The 14830-nt window shown below is 38.9% G+C and overlaps 1 protein-coding gene across 1 annotated transcript in view; it reads right to left on the bottom strand.

The window, feature by feature from the left end:
• Positions 1-838: 838 nt before the first annotated feature.
• Positions 839-14830, bottom strand: part of NWD2 (NACHT and WD repeat domain containing 2) — a 51668-nt gene continuing 37676 nt past the window's right edge. The window contains exons 4-7 of the mRNA XM_066548516.1: positions 10977-11180; positions 8867-9011; positions 7978-8567; positions 839-6480 (exon numbers count right to left, since the gene is read on the bottom strand). Of these exons, the coding sequence (XP_066404613.1) occupies positions 2548-6480; positions 7978-8567; positions 8867-9011; positions 10977-11180 (4872 nt within the window). The 3' untranslated portion in view covers positions 839-2547. The remainder of the gene's footprint in view (positions 6481-7977; positions 8568-8866; positions 9012-10976; positions 11181-14830) is intronic.

A 14830-nucleotide genomic window follows, 5' to 3' on the forward strand; every position in this document is an offset into this window, starting at 1 on the left:
TGATACACATACTTGGGGACAGATTTGTGAAGGGCTGTGGAGCAGTCACTCTTGCAGTAGCAAGTATCAGCAGCCTGGAGCCACTCAGAACCCTGTGTCTGCTGTATAGGCTCAATATGAGGAGTCTGACCCCTGAGAAATTGATTCAGAAAGCTGGCAAGCTGAATGAATGAGATAGGTTAGGCACAAGGTGTGATTCTTGGGGGTGTCCTGTGCAAGGCTAAGAGTTGGACTTGATGATCCCTGGGGGTCCCTTCCAACTCAGAATATTCTGTGGTTCTGTGATTACATTATACTCCATTACTAACCCCAAATCAGCCACTCTCCTGGCAGACAGAGGATGCATTTTACCCTTCCAAGATAATAAAAGAACTAACTTCCCAATATTACACGAGTTATGGACAGGGAGTTCATGGCCAAAATGCACAAGTCATGCACCGTGTTTGAAAGAAGGTGGAAGCTGCCTCTTTTGGGACAGGATCCTGGGAACTGTGGTGTCTCTTCCCATAGCTTCACAGGTCTGAACTGGAGTGGGGTTTCAGGTCCCTTTTTTTGTGCTTTTTATTGGCTTGGTCACAAAAGCCTTCATGTCTGTTGATTTGCATACTGTCAGTATGCAATCCAGTCATAAACATCGTCTAAGAAGGGTGGGGTTTTTTTGGCAAATCTCATTGTATTTTGAATGCTTGATTTAGTTAGCTGCAATGGGAGAAACACTGGAATTTTTCCTTATCAATACCGTCCTTAAAAATTATTTATGTACAGGCCAAAGGAGGCTGCAAAGGCCACATGTCCCTCTGTCAGAGTGGAATTTCCACAAAATTAAGGGACACACAAGTCTGCTTCCACAGTTTATTAGTACAAACAATGCATACACAAGACTGTATATTTGTTTGAAGACTGCAATAGATTTCTAATTTAACAACTCTGTAACAAAATTTAACTAAATTTGACATTTATGAAAATATAAATCTCTGATTGGGTAGGTTCTCCCAACAATACAAAGTTTACATAAAAACATTCAATATGATCTATTAGTTGCAAACCAGTTAGGAAAAATCATTCAAGTCACTTAATATACTATATTGGCTTGTACATTGAACATTCACACACTACATTAAGTTCTAGCTTAGCATTCATTTCTTGGAAATTTGTAGTATGGAATTCTGATTTTAAAAATAAGATTATTCTGTTTAAATAATTTGAAAATATTTCCATGGGTATGCCATCTTTAAGATATGTAAGTAGGGGAAAATTTTCTTACGCTTTCAGATCTTGTCCAGTATATTTACTTAGGAAAATGTAAATTTTTTTACAGCATTTTTCATTATTTCACAATTTCTGCCTTGAAACTGGTAAAACTGTACAAAAGGCTCAGAGTAGTTTCTAAAGCAGAAAGTGAAGGTTGTATGCATGTGAGAGTAAGAAAAATCCATTACAAACTGGACTAAGAAGGGACCTGTTGACAGCCTTTACATTTAGTGGAATATTTCAGCAGGTACACAAACAGTCTCAGAGTGTTTGGTCATTTGATCGGTATTTATCATGGGAAAGAAGAGAAACAATACTAAGGCAAATGTCATAAGGACTAATACATGGCATGTCTGAAAACTACCAGGATTACTTTGGAGACAGAGGAGATACTTTAGACTTTCTTACAACAAAATGGACAGCAATATTTTAACATAAAGAAATTAATGTCCTTAAGTGTTCATCAGTAATGCTCCTTCTCTTTGAAAAGTTTTCGTTACAATCTGTACTAATACACACTATGAAGACAAAACATTTCCCCAAACCAAAAATAAAACCCCAATCCCTATACTTCCTTTAGAATTCAAGACTTTTATAATTTTTATCACAATACAGAAACCTGAAATCCCTGCATGCAATTTTAAAAAAAAGCTCTCATTCTGTTCATTGAGGTGAACAAATACTTGTTGCCTCACGTGCTGACATGTTAGCAGCTGACTGGCACTTACTCCTTTCAGCCCAAAGATTAAACCCAATTAAAAAGAAAAATAAAAGTAGATATTTTTAAAATGATGATGGAATGTATCAAGTGTTCCAGGTTGGCAGGTGACATCTTGTCATTGCACCATCAAGCAGAAGAACACATTTTTGCAAGTGGGTATAAAGTTGACTGTTAGCTATAGACCCATCTAGGTGACTTGGAATATAAAATAGTGGTCTGACTTCTCACCAATCACTTAGAGTTTTGGCTCTAGTTAAAACAGTCTGTCAACCACAGATAGAATCACCTAACTTCTGTAATAGCATAACAATTTTGATAGTATTGCTAGAAATTTTTAATCAAGGCCCTGGTGAAATTCTGGACTAAACCTTGTATTCCGAAATTAAAAAAAAACCCTGCAGCCCATTTGCTTTATGTTTGCTCTTATGTTTACAGAAATGTAAGACAGGAAAAAACAGCTGGTCTGCCCTCTGCTGTTTCTATCTGTCTTCCAAGAAACACACTGATTTTTACATGAATTCAGAAGACATACCTAAGCACGTGTACTACTCAGATAAGCTTGCCCAGATGGTTGCTCAGTTGTCAGATGCAAAACTGTGTCTGCAATCTATGGCTGAGCACACTTTCTCATAGCAGTAGCTGTGTCTTTTGGTTGGTGTTGCTTCACCCACCTCAGCCTCTGTAACTGTAATGGGGCTATCCCTTGCAAATACTTCTGTTGATTCCCTCCAAATGCAGTCTGCAGTCACTTTGAAACTATAATTGTGACACTTTGGCCTAATCACTTGTGTTGCGTTGTTGAAAATCTGACGGCTGTTTGAAGTAGCAATTTTGATTTTCAGTGCAGCATCAACTCGATCCACTACAGTGTAAGTACCTATACTTCCATCATCAAATCCAATAATAATGTTTAAATGTCTCTGTGAGAGTGCAAGAAAAGTGGGAGTTTTATAAAGAGAGCAGGCACCGATGTTTTTGCCATCTGCTAGCCTCATTACAATTAAACTAGAGACTGCACCATTGTCATCATCTTCTTCCCCACGACAACAAATGTACACCAGGTAGCGGCCGTCACGAGACAGCCTCTGCCGCCAGATGACACCTGGAGCGTGAACCACGCGGAGTTTTCCGCTGTGTAGATCAAGCACATTGATGTTCTCATCACCACGGGTTATAATTCCTAGCTTCCCGTTTGGAGATATTTCAAAGTCTTCCAATTTTTTTAAGAAATTGGTAGGCAATTGTACACGTCTGCAGATGACTTCCTCTGTTAGGCTCCAGATGTTCACACTTTCAGTAGATGTTATAAATACTATAATATCTGGGCAGTCTGGTATCAACTTAATATCCACAATGCTTGCACCATCATCACAGCAAAACTTCTTTGTTATACTGCCTGTCCAGAGACTAACTGCCAAAACTTTGTTCTTTGCCATTCCAACCACAAATGTATTTGCAGTTGTAATAAATGCATTCTGTAAGGCAACTAAAATATTGCAAACCCTATGTCCTGTAGCCAGTCGCCAAACTCTGGATGCATTTTGCTCACAGAGAGAGACTACAAACTGATCATTATGAGTAATCATTAGCTCTGAGATTTTTTGTCCATTAATGCGAAAGATATTTTCACCACTGACCGTGTGCCATACATACTGGCTGCATTTGTCATCTGATGTAACCATTATCTCTCCAGAAGACGTCAGCACACAGTTTTCAACAATACCTTCATGCTTGAACACAGCTTCAATAAATCCAGTGCTGAAGTTCCACTTATGGACAGAATCTGATCCATCCAACGTGTATATTAATTCACCTCTGGCTGGCAACACCAGTCTTTGGATGGGTTTGCCAGATTTGTCAATATTGGACATAGCAGTTATGATGTCTATATCCCAGATAGAAAGGACACCACTGGTGGATAAGGATAGCAGCATGTTATGATGATTTGATTTAATTAGCCTGACTATAGTTCCTGAGATTTCCTGTAAGCTTGCCATACACTGTCCAGTATCTCTTCTCCAAACAAAAATGGCTGAGGTATTTTCCATTGAAGCAATTATACAGTTGCCATTTTTGGACAACACGGCAGATATAAAGCGCTCGTTGTGTTTAGCTCTAAACTTTTCAGCCACCTTCCACACACGCGTGTCAAGAAGTTCAATGCTGAGAGCCTTACAAATTAAAATTGCACTTTGGTCTTCAGAAAGCTCTATGCTGACAACTTCACTGTCTTCTCTTCTGCAGTCAAAGTCATCTGTAAGCTGGGGTTTTGCAATTTCCTCTGTATTCCAAACCGAGAGGCTACCCTCACTGTCCACCATCACCATTTCTTGGGCTGTGTCTAAAATGAGAAGGAATTTCACAAATCCACTTGAAAATTCAGAGGTCACAGTGGTCAGCTTCTCTCCACTGCCCAAGTGGAAAATGGTTGCGGTGTTCAAATACTGCCCGCAGAATGCATAAACTCCATCTGGAGAGCACTGCACACAGGTCACTTCGTACCAGCAGTGGAAGTGATAGAGAGGCCAACCGTAAAGCAGATCTATTACAGTAACATCTTTACTGGCCTCCAGCCAAGCAAGTGCATGGTTGACCGATAATGTAAATCCATTTATAAAACTGGAGTCCCCTGCAATTCCACAGTGTTTTGACCCCTTAATTTCCACCTCAGAAAGAAGACAGGAATTTATGTTATCATATACCAACAGAGTGTTGTTTGTTGTAGCTACTACAAGATACTTTTCATCACTAGAAAGCTTCATCCCTAAGATAACAGATGGAGCTGTTGTAATTTGCCTAAGTAACTGGCGGGTTTCTACATCCCAAGTGCTAATGGAGCCATTTTCTAATGCAGCAATAATTGTGCTGGGATTAAATGTAGGCAGAATCTCAGTGACATGCATGCAGCTGGATGACAGCGGCAGGCGCTCGGGGCTGTAAGTCACATCCATGGAGGAATGCAAAGGGACGATAGAGCAGTACTTGGGTCCATCCTTGTCACATTCTAGGAGGAGATGTCTGAGTTTGGGCAATGAACTTACTACTGGGAGAAGTCTCTGCTGCAATTCAGCCGAGAGTGAACCTGGGTATTTTACTACTTTGAACTTTATACTGCGGAGGGTACTGGCCAGAAATTTCAGCTCCTTTTCTTGAGAGTAAGTGTAAGCTAGCTCTATGTCAGAAAGTGCTTTATCAAACTGCCCTATTCTAATCATGGTGTACAGCCAGCTGAAGTTCATGATCACTCCGTACAGAAGGTCATCAGTTCTTCCACATCTTGTTAAGTGATGAATAAGCTCTGTCATTTTTCTGTGATTAATAAAAAAGATATCAGGTTCCAATGGGTTACACTGAAAGACCCAAGGCTGATCTGGAGCCTGCCGGTCAAAAGCCGCCTGATCCACGCAGTGCTTTTCATCCTCGTTCAGGCCTCTACTGGCGTGGTCAGGACAACCACTCAGATACTGGTCATTGCTGTAAAAAGGTTTTCTTCGTCCACCTGACCAAACACCAAGGAAATACTCTGCCATGACTGTGTGCATTTCACGCAAGTCTTCTTCATTGTGCAGGTACAATTTCTGGGCAATTAGTTGCAAGTGCCTATTTGCCCAAAGAAGCAGTGTTACATTTTTCACCTGTCGCTCTATTAAATACCCCTGTAAGCCCTCCTTAAGTCTTGCAATGTATATATATGGAATTCTCAATGGGTTACTCTCTCTGACTCTCTCATTCAGTTCACACATAACACTGTTGTCAAGGGCTAAAATATCCTCCAGTTCCATTTCACTCAGGCCAGATTTGGACATAGTGATGTAGCCAAGTGCTCTTGACAATAGTCTTGACCCACACTTGTTTTCCAGCGACCAAAACAACTGCTCTATGCTTTCATGGACAGTAACACAGAGGGAGGACTCATCCACATCCTTGTGAGATCTCCAGTGCCTGACCTCTCTGAAGGTTAAGTTCACAAACATAGGCAGTGTGCACTTGGAGAATGCCTCATTGACATAGATTTGTTGCCCTGATGTTACTTTCCTTTTAACTCGCAGCAGCTGATGTTTCAGTACTTGACTGCACATCTTTCTGTCCCTTGCAGTCAACTCAATGTAGTTGCTTTCTTCATGAATAAGGCACCTCAGTTTTTGCAGGATCCCATGCTTGTTTGGCAGTGTTGACAAAATTATCCGTACTGAACGTGGAAGGTGAATGGGAAGCCACCAGAGCTTTCTACCATCATCACTATCTGTTAGCTGTTCTAAAGCATCAAATATAATCACCAGTGGCCTGTGAAATGAAGACTCATTCAAGAGATTTATGAACAAGTCCCGAAGGTCATGAATCTTTTTTGGGTAACTTTGTACGAGGCAGCGATAGTTGACTGCTAGTTGTTCACAAATGCTTTGAAGTATATTCTTCAGATCTGTACTTGTTTCAGTAGAGCCCAAAAATCTTATAACTACCACGGGGTCAGAATCTGGTCCCATCTCTTCTTGCAACCAGGAATAGGCCTAGAATATAGACCATAATTTAGTTTATATCTCAATGAAGCACAGTAACACAGTTTATTAATAGTAATAGTCTACATATGAATAAACATTTAAAAATATTACTGGTTGAATAGAAATGCTCTCACTGGCAGAGTTCAAGGCGGGTGCACTGAATAAAATTCAAATCATGTATCATCTGTGTTTAGCACAAAAAGGCTTACATCAAAGGGGACATGACTAGAATGTGTTCCATAAATCCTGGGGTACTCTTCACAAAATCTGTGTCTCACCTCTGAAAGTGTGTAGATAGAGTCTCTTGTAAATAGACTTCCTTAGACACTACACAATGTCATCCTTGGTCTGCCACACCAGCCTACCACCTAAACCTGTTTAGCATTGATTCTGACTGAGTAAAAAGACATGTCTCTAGAGGACACGGATCAGAGTACAGATCCCTGGCCCATAGAACTACTTTGCCCTGGTGTACCTGTGACTTTTACTCTAAAACACTGCCACAAAAAAGAAAAAGTGTCTGTCTCCTAAAGTTTTCTTGGTTAGAGCACTCCAAGCTAGTGAGGAATGTAACTTCTTTAAATCTTCCCAGTCTGTGCAGGCTAACACACTCAGTTCTACATCTCTCCACCTCACTTTATGTATTTTACACTATTTTAAAAGAAAAGCAGTACCAGACTCTCTAGGCTGACTTATGTACTCAGATATGAAATGAGATCTTGAGTTGCAACTCCCAGTTTCATGTGTGCAGCTAATGTGACTCCACAGGAAGTAGAGACAGGGATTTTAAACAGTATTGTTCCTTTCTTCATTTCCTTCTGGCTGATATGGCTTTTTCCCAGCTCACTATGCTAAATTCTCTGACCACCCTGGCGGATCACGCAGTTGTGACTGTCATCTGCAGAATTAGGTCTGGTGATGCCAGCTTTGTCTTGTTCTGCATCTTGTCCTGCCTTGCACAAAGTGTTTCATTCATTTCCCTGTAGTACTCAGCTCAATGACTTAAACAGCATATTCCAGATAAGTAAGTATGGGTATTTTTGCAGCTTATTGCATGTCGATTTGTAGCCAGTGTATTAGAATAATTCTGGAATAGTTTCTTATGAGAACATGAGATGGTATGACTTGGAAAGATGTACTGCATTTGTGTTTAAGACTAAAACCAGAATAAGATGTTTAGATGGTTGTGGATTCACAGGGCCTCAGAGGAACAAGAAGGAAAGAGATCATTCTAAATTATGTTAATTCAGAATATTAGATTAGATTTCTAAGAGCTTTAATAAACTATATTTGTTTTGGCTAAGCACATGATACAGATAGGTTATCATTGAAAAGTAATATTTTTCTGCACATGTGTACAATAATGTGGCAAATATACATGTTATTATTTTTATTTTCTGTATTGAGGGCTGATAGATCTGTTGAAAAAAGAAAGAATTAAATTAAATGGCCTTTACACATAGTAGTGCTCTCAACATGACCTTAGGATGTAAGATATTTATTTACCTTCTTCGCTGCTTCAGCTAACAGAAGAGTCTTTCCTGTGCATGGTCCTCCATATATGATAAGAGGGTTAATGTGTCCTATTTTTCTTGGTAAAACATATTTGTGAACGATGTTTAATGCCTCACATCTATATTCATAAAAAGTGGAGTACGTTTTACACAGCGATGAGTGTTGAAGAACTTCATCGTACAGCACGTCTGTCTCTGTGTCAAAATTCTGCTGCACTGTAGCTTGGATTATGTCAATCATGTCTTCATAGAACTGTTTGCCAAGTCCTTCAATGTAATGGCTCTCCACTTCTTGGGAGTAACCCAGTTTCATGTCACAGTGGGTGACAGAGGTGTACACTCTCAGATTGGACGATGCGACAATGGTAGGAATGAATTCATCCCTGAGCTTGATCAGTTTCTCATGGGCTTCAGGATCTCGTAGGAACTTCCCAGCTTTATGGACCACATCCATGTATTTTCCCATCTCTGGAATTTTAACAAAACGCTCAATGTTGGCAATTTTCCGGATGTAGCAAACACACTTCTTTAGGAAAGCTGGTGTTTGTTTACCCAAGGCAAAATCAAGTTCATCTTCAATAGCTGTGGATAAAAAGAGAACACAGTCTCTGTCAAGTTTTCTTTATAAACAGTTCAAGAACATGCCCCACCCCCAACAGGCAGACTCGATTGCATTTGTTCTCTGTAAAAACAGAAAAAACAAACACAGAGAATTTGCTGAGTGCTTTTGTATGGGTTTTAGTCTCAAGCAAGCACAACAAACCTTTTCCCCCCCTTTAATTATATGAGAAATGCCAACAGAAATATATTTTCATGTTTGTGGAAAGGTTGACAGAGCAGACAATAAATGAATACATAGAAATTGTTAGTGTGGACCTTACCAGAGGAAAGATATCTCTTTGCCTGGCTGTGTTTCATTTTTCCTTTCTCATACAGCAATTTCACAGCAGTCTTAAAAATCTTCTTAATCTCTTCTGATATATCTTGCCATTTGTTCTCATTCATAGAATTTGAAGAAGATTCCATCTTTTAAAAATATCCATTGTTAAAAAGTAGGTGTAATACATACATGTACAACTTCAGAAAGTAGAACTCTAATATTCAAGGCCAAAAATAACATTGTAACAGAGAAACACATATACTAACAAAAATCAATAAAAGATAAACATTTCATACTGCAGATATTCATATTGCATTCCATTTTAGAATTCTAAGAGTTAGCTCCTTTGAGTATTTTCTAAATCCCTAGTATAGGCAGCTAATGCAATATTTTTCAAGAATAGGGCCAATAACACCTTTATAGAAAGAGGGTTTTGAGAACTAAGCCTGAAATAATAATAAAGCAGCAGCAATACTACTAAAATTATTGCTCCTTTAATGAGATGTAATAATGATAAAAATTCAAACTTGGATCTCAAAACTGAAAATGGGGTTCCTGGAACCTATAATTAAGTGCCTTCTATTACCTACCATATTTTAAAAATACAGGATTACCTGTGACATTATGATCACTCACATTCATTGCTATAGTAACACTAATCTTAACTGTCATCAGAGAGGAACTCTAATATAAATTCACTAATCCTTTCAGATGGTATCTTGCAAATGCCATGCTGGTGCTTTCTCTAAAGCAGCTAAGTTTCATTTACTGCTGGTGAAATATTTCAGGGGTCTCCAGTTTTCTTGGAGTCTCCAGGATTTCGTGGAAGCTCCAGGATAAATTCCCTAGCAACTCTTTCTTGACAGAGCTGAGTATCTTTTTATTACTTTCTATAAGTTTATGAGATGCAACTCTGTGATACATCTTTAAGTTATGTTACATCTACATTATAGCTTTAAATTGTGAACATCCTTTTTAAGTTATGAATATTAAGTCATTTAAGTTATGAACATCTTTTTATTTAGTCCTATGTTAGTCGGTAGCTTCAGGAAAAGTACAAAGATTTAAGAACAAAAGCCCCCAATAATATAATATACACTCAAAATGAAGTGAAAACTCTTTCAAGGACTTCAGTTTTTGTACACTAAAATATGTCCTTAGGTATATACTGGATGTGTAGGAGGGTAGAACTGAGCCCTGAGCAATAGATACAGTTTTTATCATCAATTAAAGACAAATGCCTGCTTTAAAAATTATAATTAACAGTGTTGGAAAAAATCTTATGTTATAATACAGTTAATAAGTTAAAAGTATGATACCTTGTCACTGTCAAGGCGGTCACGACACAAAGCAGAGACCACAAGCAGTCTCAGTTGGCAACTCTTTATTATTGAGCATGGCTGACTTTTATACACTTTCCAATTGTTTATGCTTCTTCTACCCTAACTATTGGCCACAATAAGTCAACATAATACTATTGGTGAAAAGTTATAGTGACTTCAACTAATTTTCTACAAATACTTCATCCAGCTGCAAGGTTCTCTTATCTTTCTTCTCTCAGTCTCCTTGGTTACAGCCTTAGAGAGAGCTCCTTATCAGCTTCTTCTTACTTCTCAGCTTCTTCTCGCTCCTTTAGCTAACAGGCCCGCTGTTAGCCCCTTCCACAATACCTGACTCGGGGCAGTGCTAAGCACTTGTTTGACAGGTTTTCTTCTATGGGGATAGAAGGGAAAATGTGTATTTCCTCTGCAAGTCCTGCTCATTGAAATCTAGCATATGCACAGTAAAAGGCAGAAGAACCTGAGTTCTCCATGTTACAACATCAGGGAAGGGACATCTGTACAACTGTCCCACCAGCCCTGACAGGGCACAGATGACCCAAGTTCACTTGCTTTATCTAGAGAGCACATCAATGCAGGAGTTGTGCTCCTGGGTGTTTTGCAGCTGCTCTTTCCCCGTGTACAGGAAAGGAGCACTACAGCAGCAGTTGTTCAGGTGTGGACAGGGCTGTAGGACCTAATTCAAAGACAACAGCAAGTGCCTGGCCTTGGAGACTGCCTGTCACTGTAAAGGATTGAGAAAAATTTCGTGAGCAGGAGACTGTGACTTACCGTATTCTGGTAGTTCTTCAGCATTTCTGATTTTGGTCTGAGGTAATATGCTGGTGGCACAGCGTTCTCATCCCTGCAGTACCACTCTTCTAAAATCCTTGTCTCTAGCTTGGCCTCTACAGCAGCATCCAGGATCATTTCAAATTCTGCTGACTCAACTTCCCCTGGTATTCGGATGTTCCCATACTTCTCTCCCAATAGGCCCTATGTAGTTACAGAAAAGCAGGAATTAAATTTTTCTTTTTCATTATGCAAAAAGCATCCTCAGGATCTGAATTTCCTAAAAGTAAGTCTGGTAATGACTTTGAAATTACTAGGAAGGGAAACAGATACTGTGTGACAGGAATTACTGTTAAGGGTACTGTACTGAGCTATATTTTACTATGATAACTTCAAAAATTTCAAGTAGATGCATTGTCTCTCATGGTACTCAGTAGTATAAAAATACTACTAGTATTTTTAGTACTAAAAAGAAGGCATTAAAAAGAAATAATTAAAAAATACCCAATATACTTAGCACAGTATTGACTCATGTAGTATTGAGTTCCATTAGTCACAGGTTGAGATTATCCTCACATGTAAAAGCAAATTGACACTGTGGCTTATACCAGCAAGGATCAGTGTTGCAGAACCACAAGCTGCTTTGCTGTCCTCTATTCTTGTTGTCTTTGCCCCAGTAACTGTCCACTGAATGAACAGTGGGGCAAGGAAGAAGCAAATACTGAGTAGAAATTGATCAAACCCAAGGTTTGTGGAAGTCAGTCCTTAAACTGGGGCACAGGAGACATTTTCCTTAAAAAATGAGGATTAAAATACTGGTTGTGGTGCTCTAAATATACTCTTTTAAAATAAATTTATTTCTGTAGTTTACTGTCTTCAAACATTTTGTGAAAATATGATTGTAATGTCCTACAACTTCATAAACAATAGTATTATAGGAAATTAGTGCAATCTTTTGACAATTTTTTCAAACTTGTGACCGTTAGATCAATTCTGCCTTAAAGACTTGGTCCACAGAAGTCAGTGAGAATTCTTGCTTAATTTAAAATGTGATTTTAAAAAATTCTTTCCTCATTTTAAATTTATTCGTCAAAGATCTCGTGTTAATGAGAAGGAGTACTTAATGTGGAGAGGAACCAACAGTATCATAATCCTGATTTGAATCAGAAAGATCTCTTGGTAAAGTAATGCTAATGCAAATATAGTAGTGCCCTAAAAATGTAAGTGAGCATGTTTGTAAATAATATCTAAATATTCATTATTTTTAAACCACTTGTCATAATGAGAAGCTGTTTTAAACTCTTCCAGCAGAAGAACACCCTGAAAATCAATAACTGATGATGATGAAGTCTGCTTCACTGATTATAAAAGCAGGAAGCAGCAGGACACTTTGCTGAGCCCAGCTATGCTGGCACACAGCACTCCAGTGGCTCACCATGGCAGATGCTGCAGCCCCAGAGCAGACATCAGAGCAGTGCACCAACACTTCCTAATCCTTCCAGGGAAAACCAGTCAGCTCAGACCACACCTGACATTGTGCAAACCGACCTGGCTGAGTTCTGCCTGGAGCAGACTAGGGAGAACTCGTGAACTACCATGCTGGCTCTGATGGCAAGCACTTGGCACCCTCCACAGAGGAGCACTGGCAAACAGCTGGTGGACAGGAACAAGTCAGTGTCTGCCCACTGCTCAGGAGGAGCAAAGGAATGTAGGAATTGTGATAGTTCATACAGTCCAGGATCCAGTTTCTGACAAGTCACAGCATCCAAGTCCTTAAAGAAGCTTCTCCAGTAGAGAGCTTTAGGGGAAAGATGAGTTTGCCTGGCTGCCATTCAGACCCCACCATAGCTCCATTCAGGGCACACATCAAGGAGTCATGAGAACAGAATAAATGTGTTCAGCAACTAGAACTATATAATAATTAATTTAATGAAATAAAATGATCCAGTATTTCTATAATCTAAATTTATTTTTGATCATTTTGATCATTCCAGCTAGTAGCTCCCTTCAGAGAGGGCTAGGCTGCTTCAAATAATGAGATAGATGGGGAAAATTTCAAAGCTTTTACTGTTCTGATCTATTCATAGAGCCCTGTAATTTTGGAACTCTGAAGCTGCAGAGGTTAAACAAAATATAGTATTATTTTCCTTCTTCATTCAAGTGAGGTTAATAACTTATATCATGGTGAATTGGAAAGCCTCTTCACATTCAGGTTGACATAGAAATCTCATAAATTTCTCTCAGAGGAGCTTTTACCTTGTTTAGAAATTATTACTTAGAATTCATTAGTCCCCACTTTTTCTAAATATAAGTCTAGTGGATTCAATAGACAGTTCCCTCAGCAAAGATCAATAACTGGACCCTTCATTAACAATACTAAAATGTCAACATTATTATGTCTGATTTTAATGCACTGCATTTAATCAACTAAATTTGTTTTGGAATTATTCTGTGTACTTTTCTGCTTCTCTGGTACAGGTTATGCTGTTCTCTCTTCACTGTACTATAGTTAAATAATGACTGGTTTTACTTTAAAATGAAAAGACAAGACTTTTTTTATACCTCTCATCTGTCATTGCAAAAGACATTATGTAAATAATCTTGTATTAGGGATTATCCTCCTGACTACTTGAGCAAAACACAATAAAAAAGAACTTTGACATGATCCAGCAAACCCAGCAAACTAAATACAGTGCTGAGCAGGTGTATCATTTAGAGCAGGGTCATCCCAGGCACTGCACTGCAGCTGTGTTCCACAGAAGTTACCTGAAGTTCTGGTATTAATACCTGAGTCAGTGTAATCATTTGAATAGTATTCTGGTAGAAAATTTTATGAGGTAGAAAACTCTTAATGGAGTCACTCCTTTGTTTTCTGATAACTTCAGACCAGCCTCAACCAGCCTCAGCCCAGTTTTACTGGTCCTTTAATGGAGGCATTGAAACAAACCCCTTTTTTTACTGGAGAGTACAGAAGTGACTAGCACTGGTTTTCTGAAGGACTGTGGTATCACAGCCCAGGCTGGGAGCAGGAGGCATGCTGAGCAAGTGCAGCTGTTTTCTACTGAGAAACTAATGCTCAAATGCTGGGTTACACCAAATAAACATACCAGGTTCCTGGGGAACAGTTACTTCACCCAAATGCCCCTTCTCTAGATGCACTGCATGTTTTCCATCAGCAGTGGCCCTAGTAAATTAAAAAAAATACTAAGGGCTATAAACAGACTATATGTATTTGCTGGAATTTTTATCCACTATTTGTTTCTAAGGCTGCATGACAGCCTTAGGATGGGTGCGTTTGCAGGCACAGGCTATGAAAACTGCATCTTCCCATGTTAGAGGAGAGGCTTGGAAGTACCTCCTTCCCTTCACTCTTTTGGTGTCATTCTGGTTAAATTCCTATCTATCTGTATCAATGTAATCTACAAAGCCACTCCAACCTTAGAGGCCTCAATGAGAAGCTCTGAACTTCACTTTTCCTTCAGGAGCTTCAGTGTCTGAACTGCATCTGTGTCAGAGGCTTGCAGCAGCCTCTGGAAATATCTGCCCCATCTCCATTTCCCTATACATTCAGGTAAATATAGATTTCTTCTTAGAAAAATGAAGAAAAATTAAGCAATGGGATTGAAAGTAAACAGAATTTCTCACAATCTTCATGTTGCTTCATACTTAGTCTGTAAACAAGAATTACCACTATTTCAGATCCTTTTGAAATATATTATAGTACTCAACAGTAAGAACCCAAAACTTCAATTTATGATAACATTGCAGCCTTTTGATGAATATTATAGGGAATTATTTTTAAAGGGAACTATAATGTTTACACTGTGTTCACTATCAATAGACAGTTTTATATG

Source organism: Molothrus aeneus, chromosome 4, assembly GCF_037042795.1.
Source record: "Molothrus aeneus isolate 106 chromosome 4, BPBGC_Maene_1.0, whole genome shotgun sequence".
NCBI lineage: Eukaryota > Metazoa > Chordata > Aves > Passeriformes > Icteridae > Molothrus > Molothrus aeneus.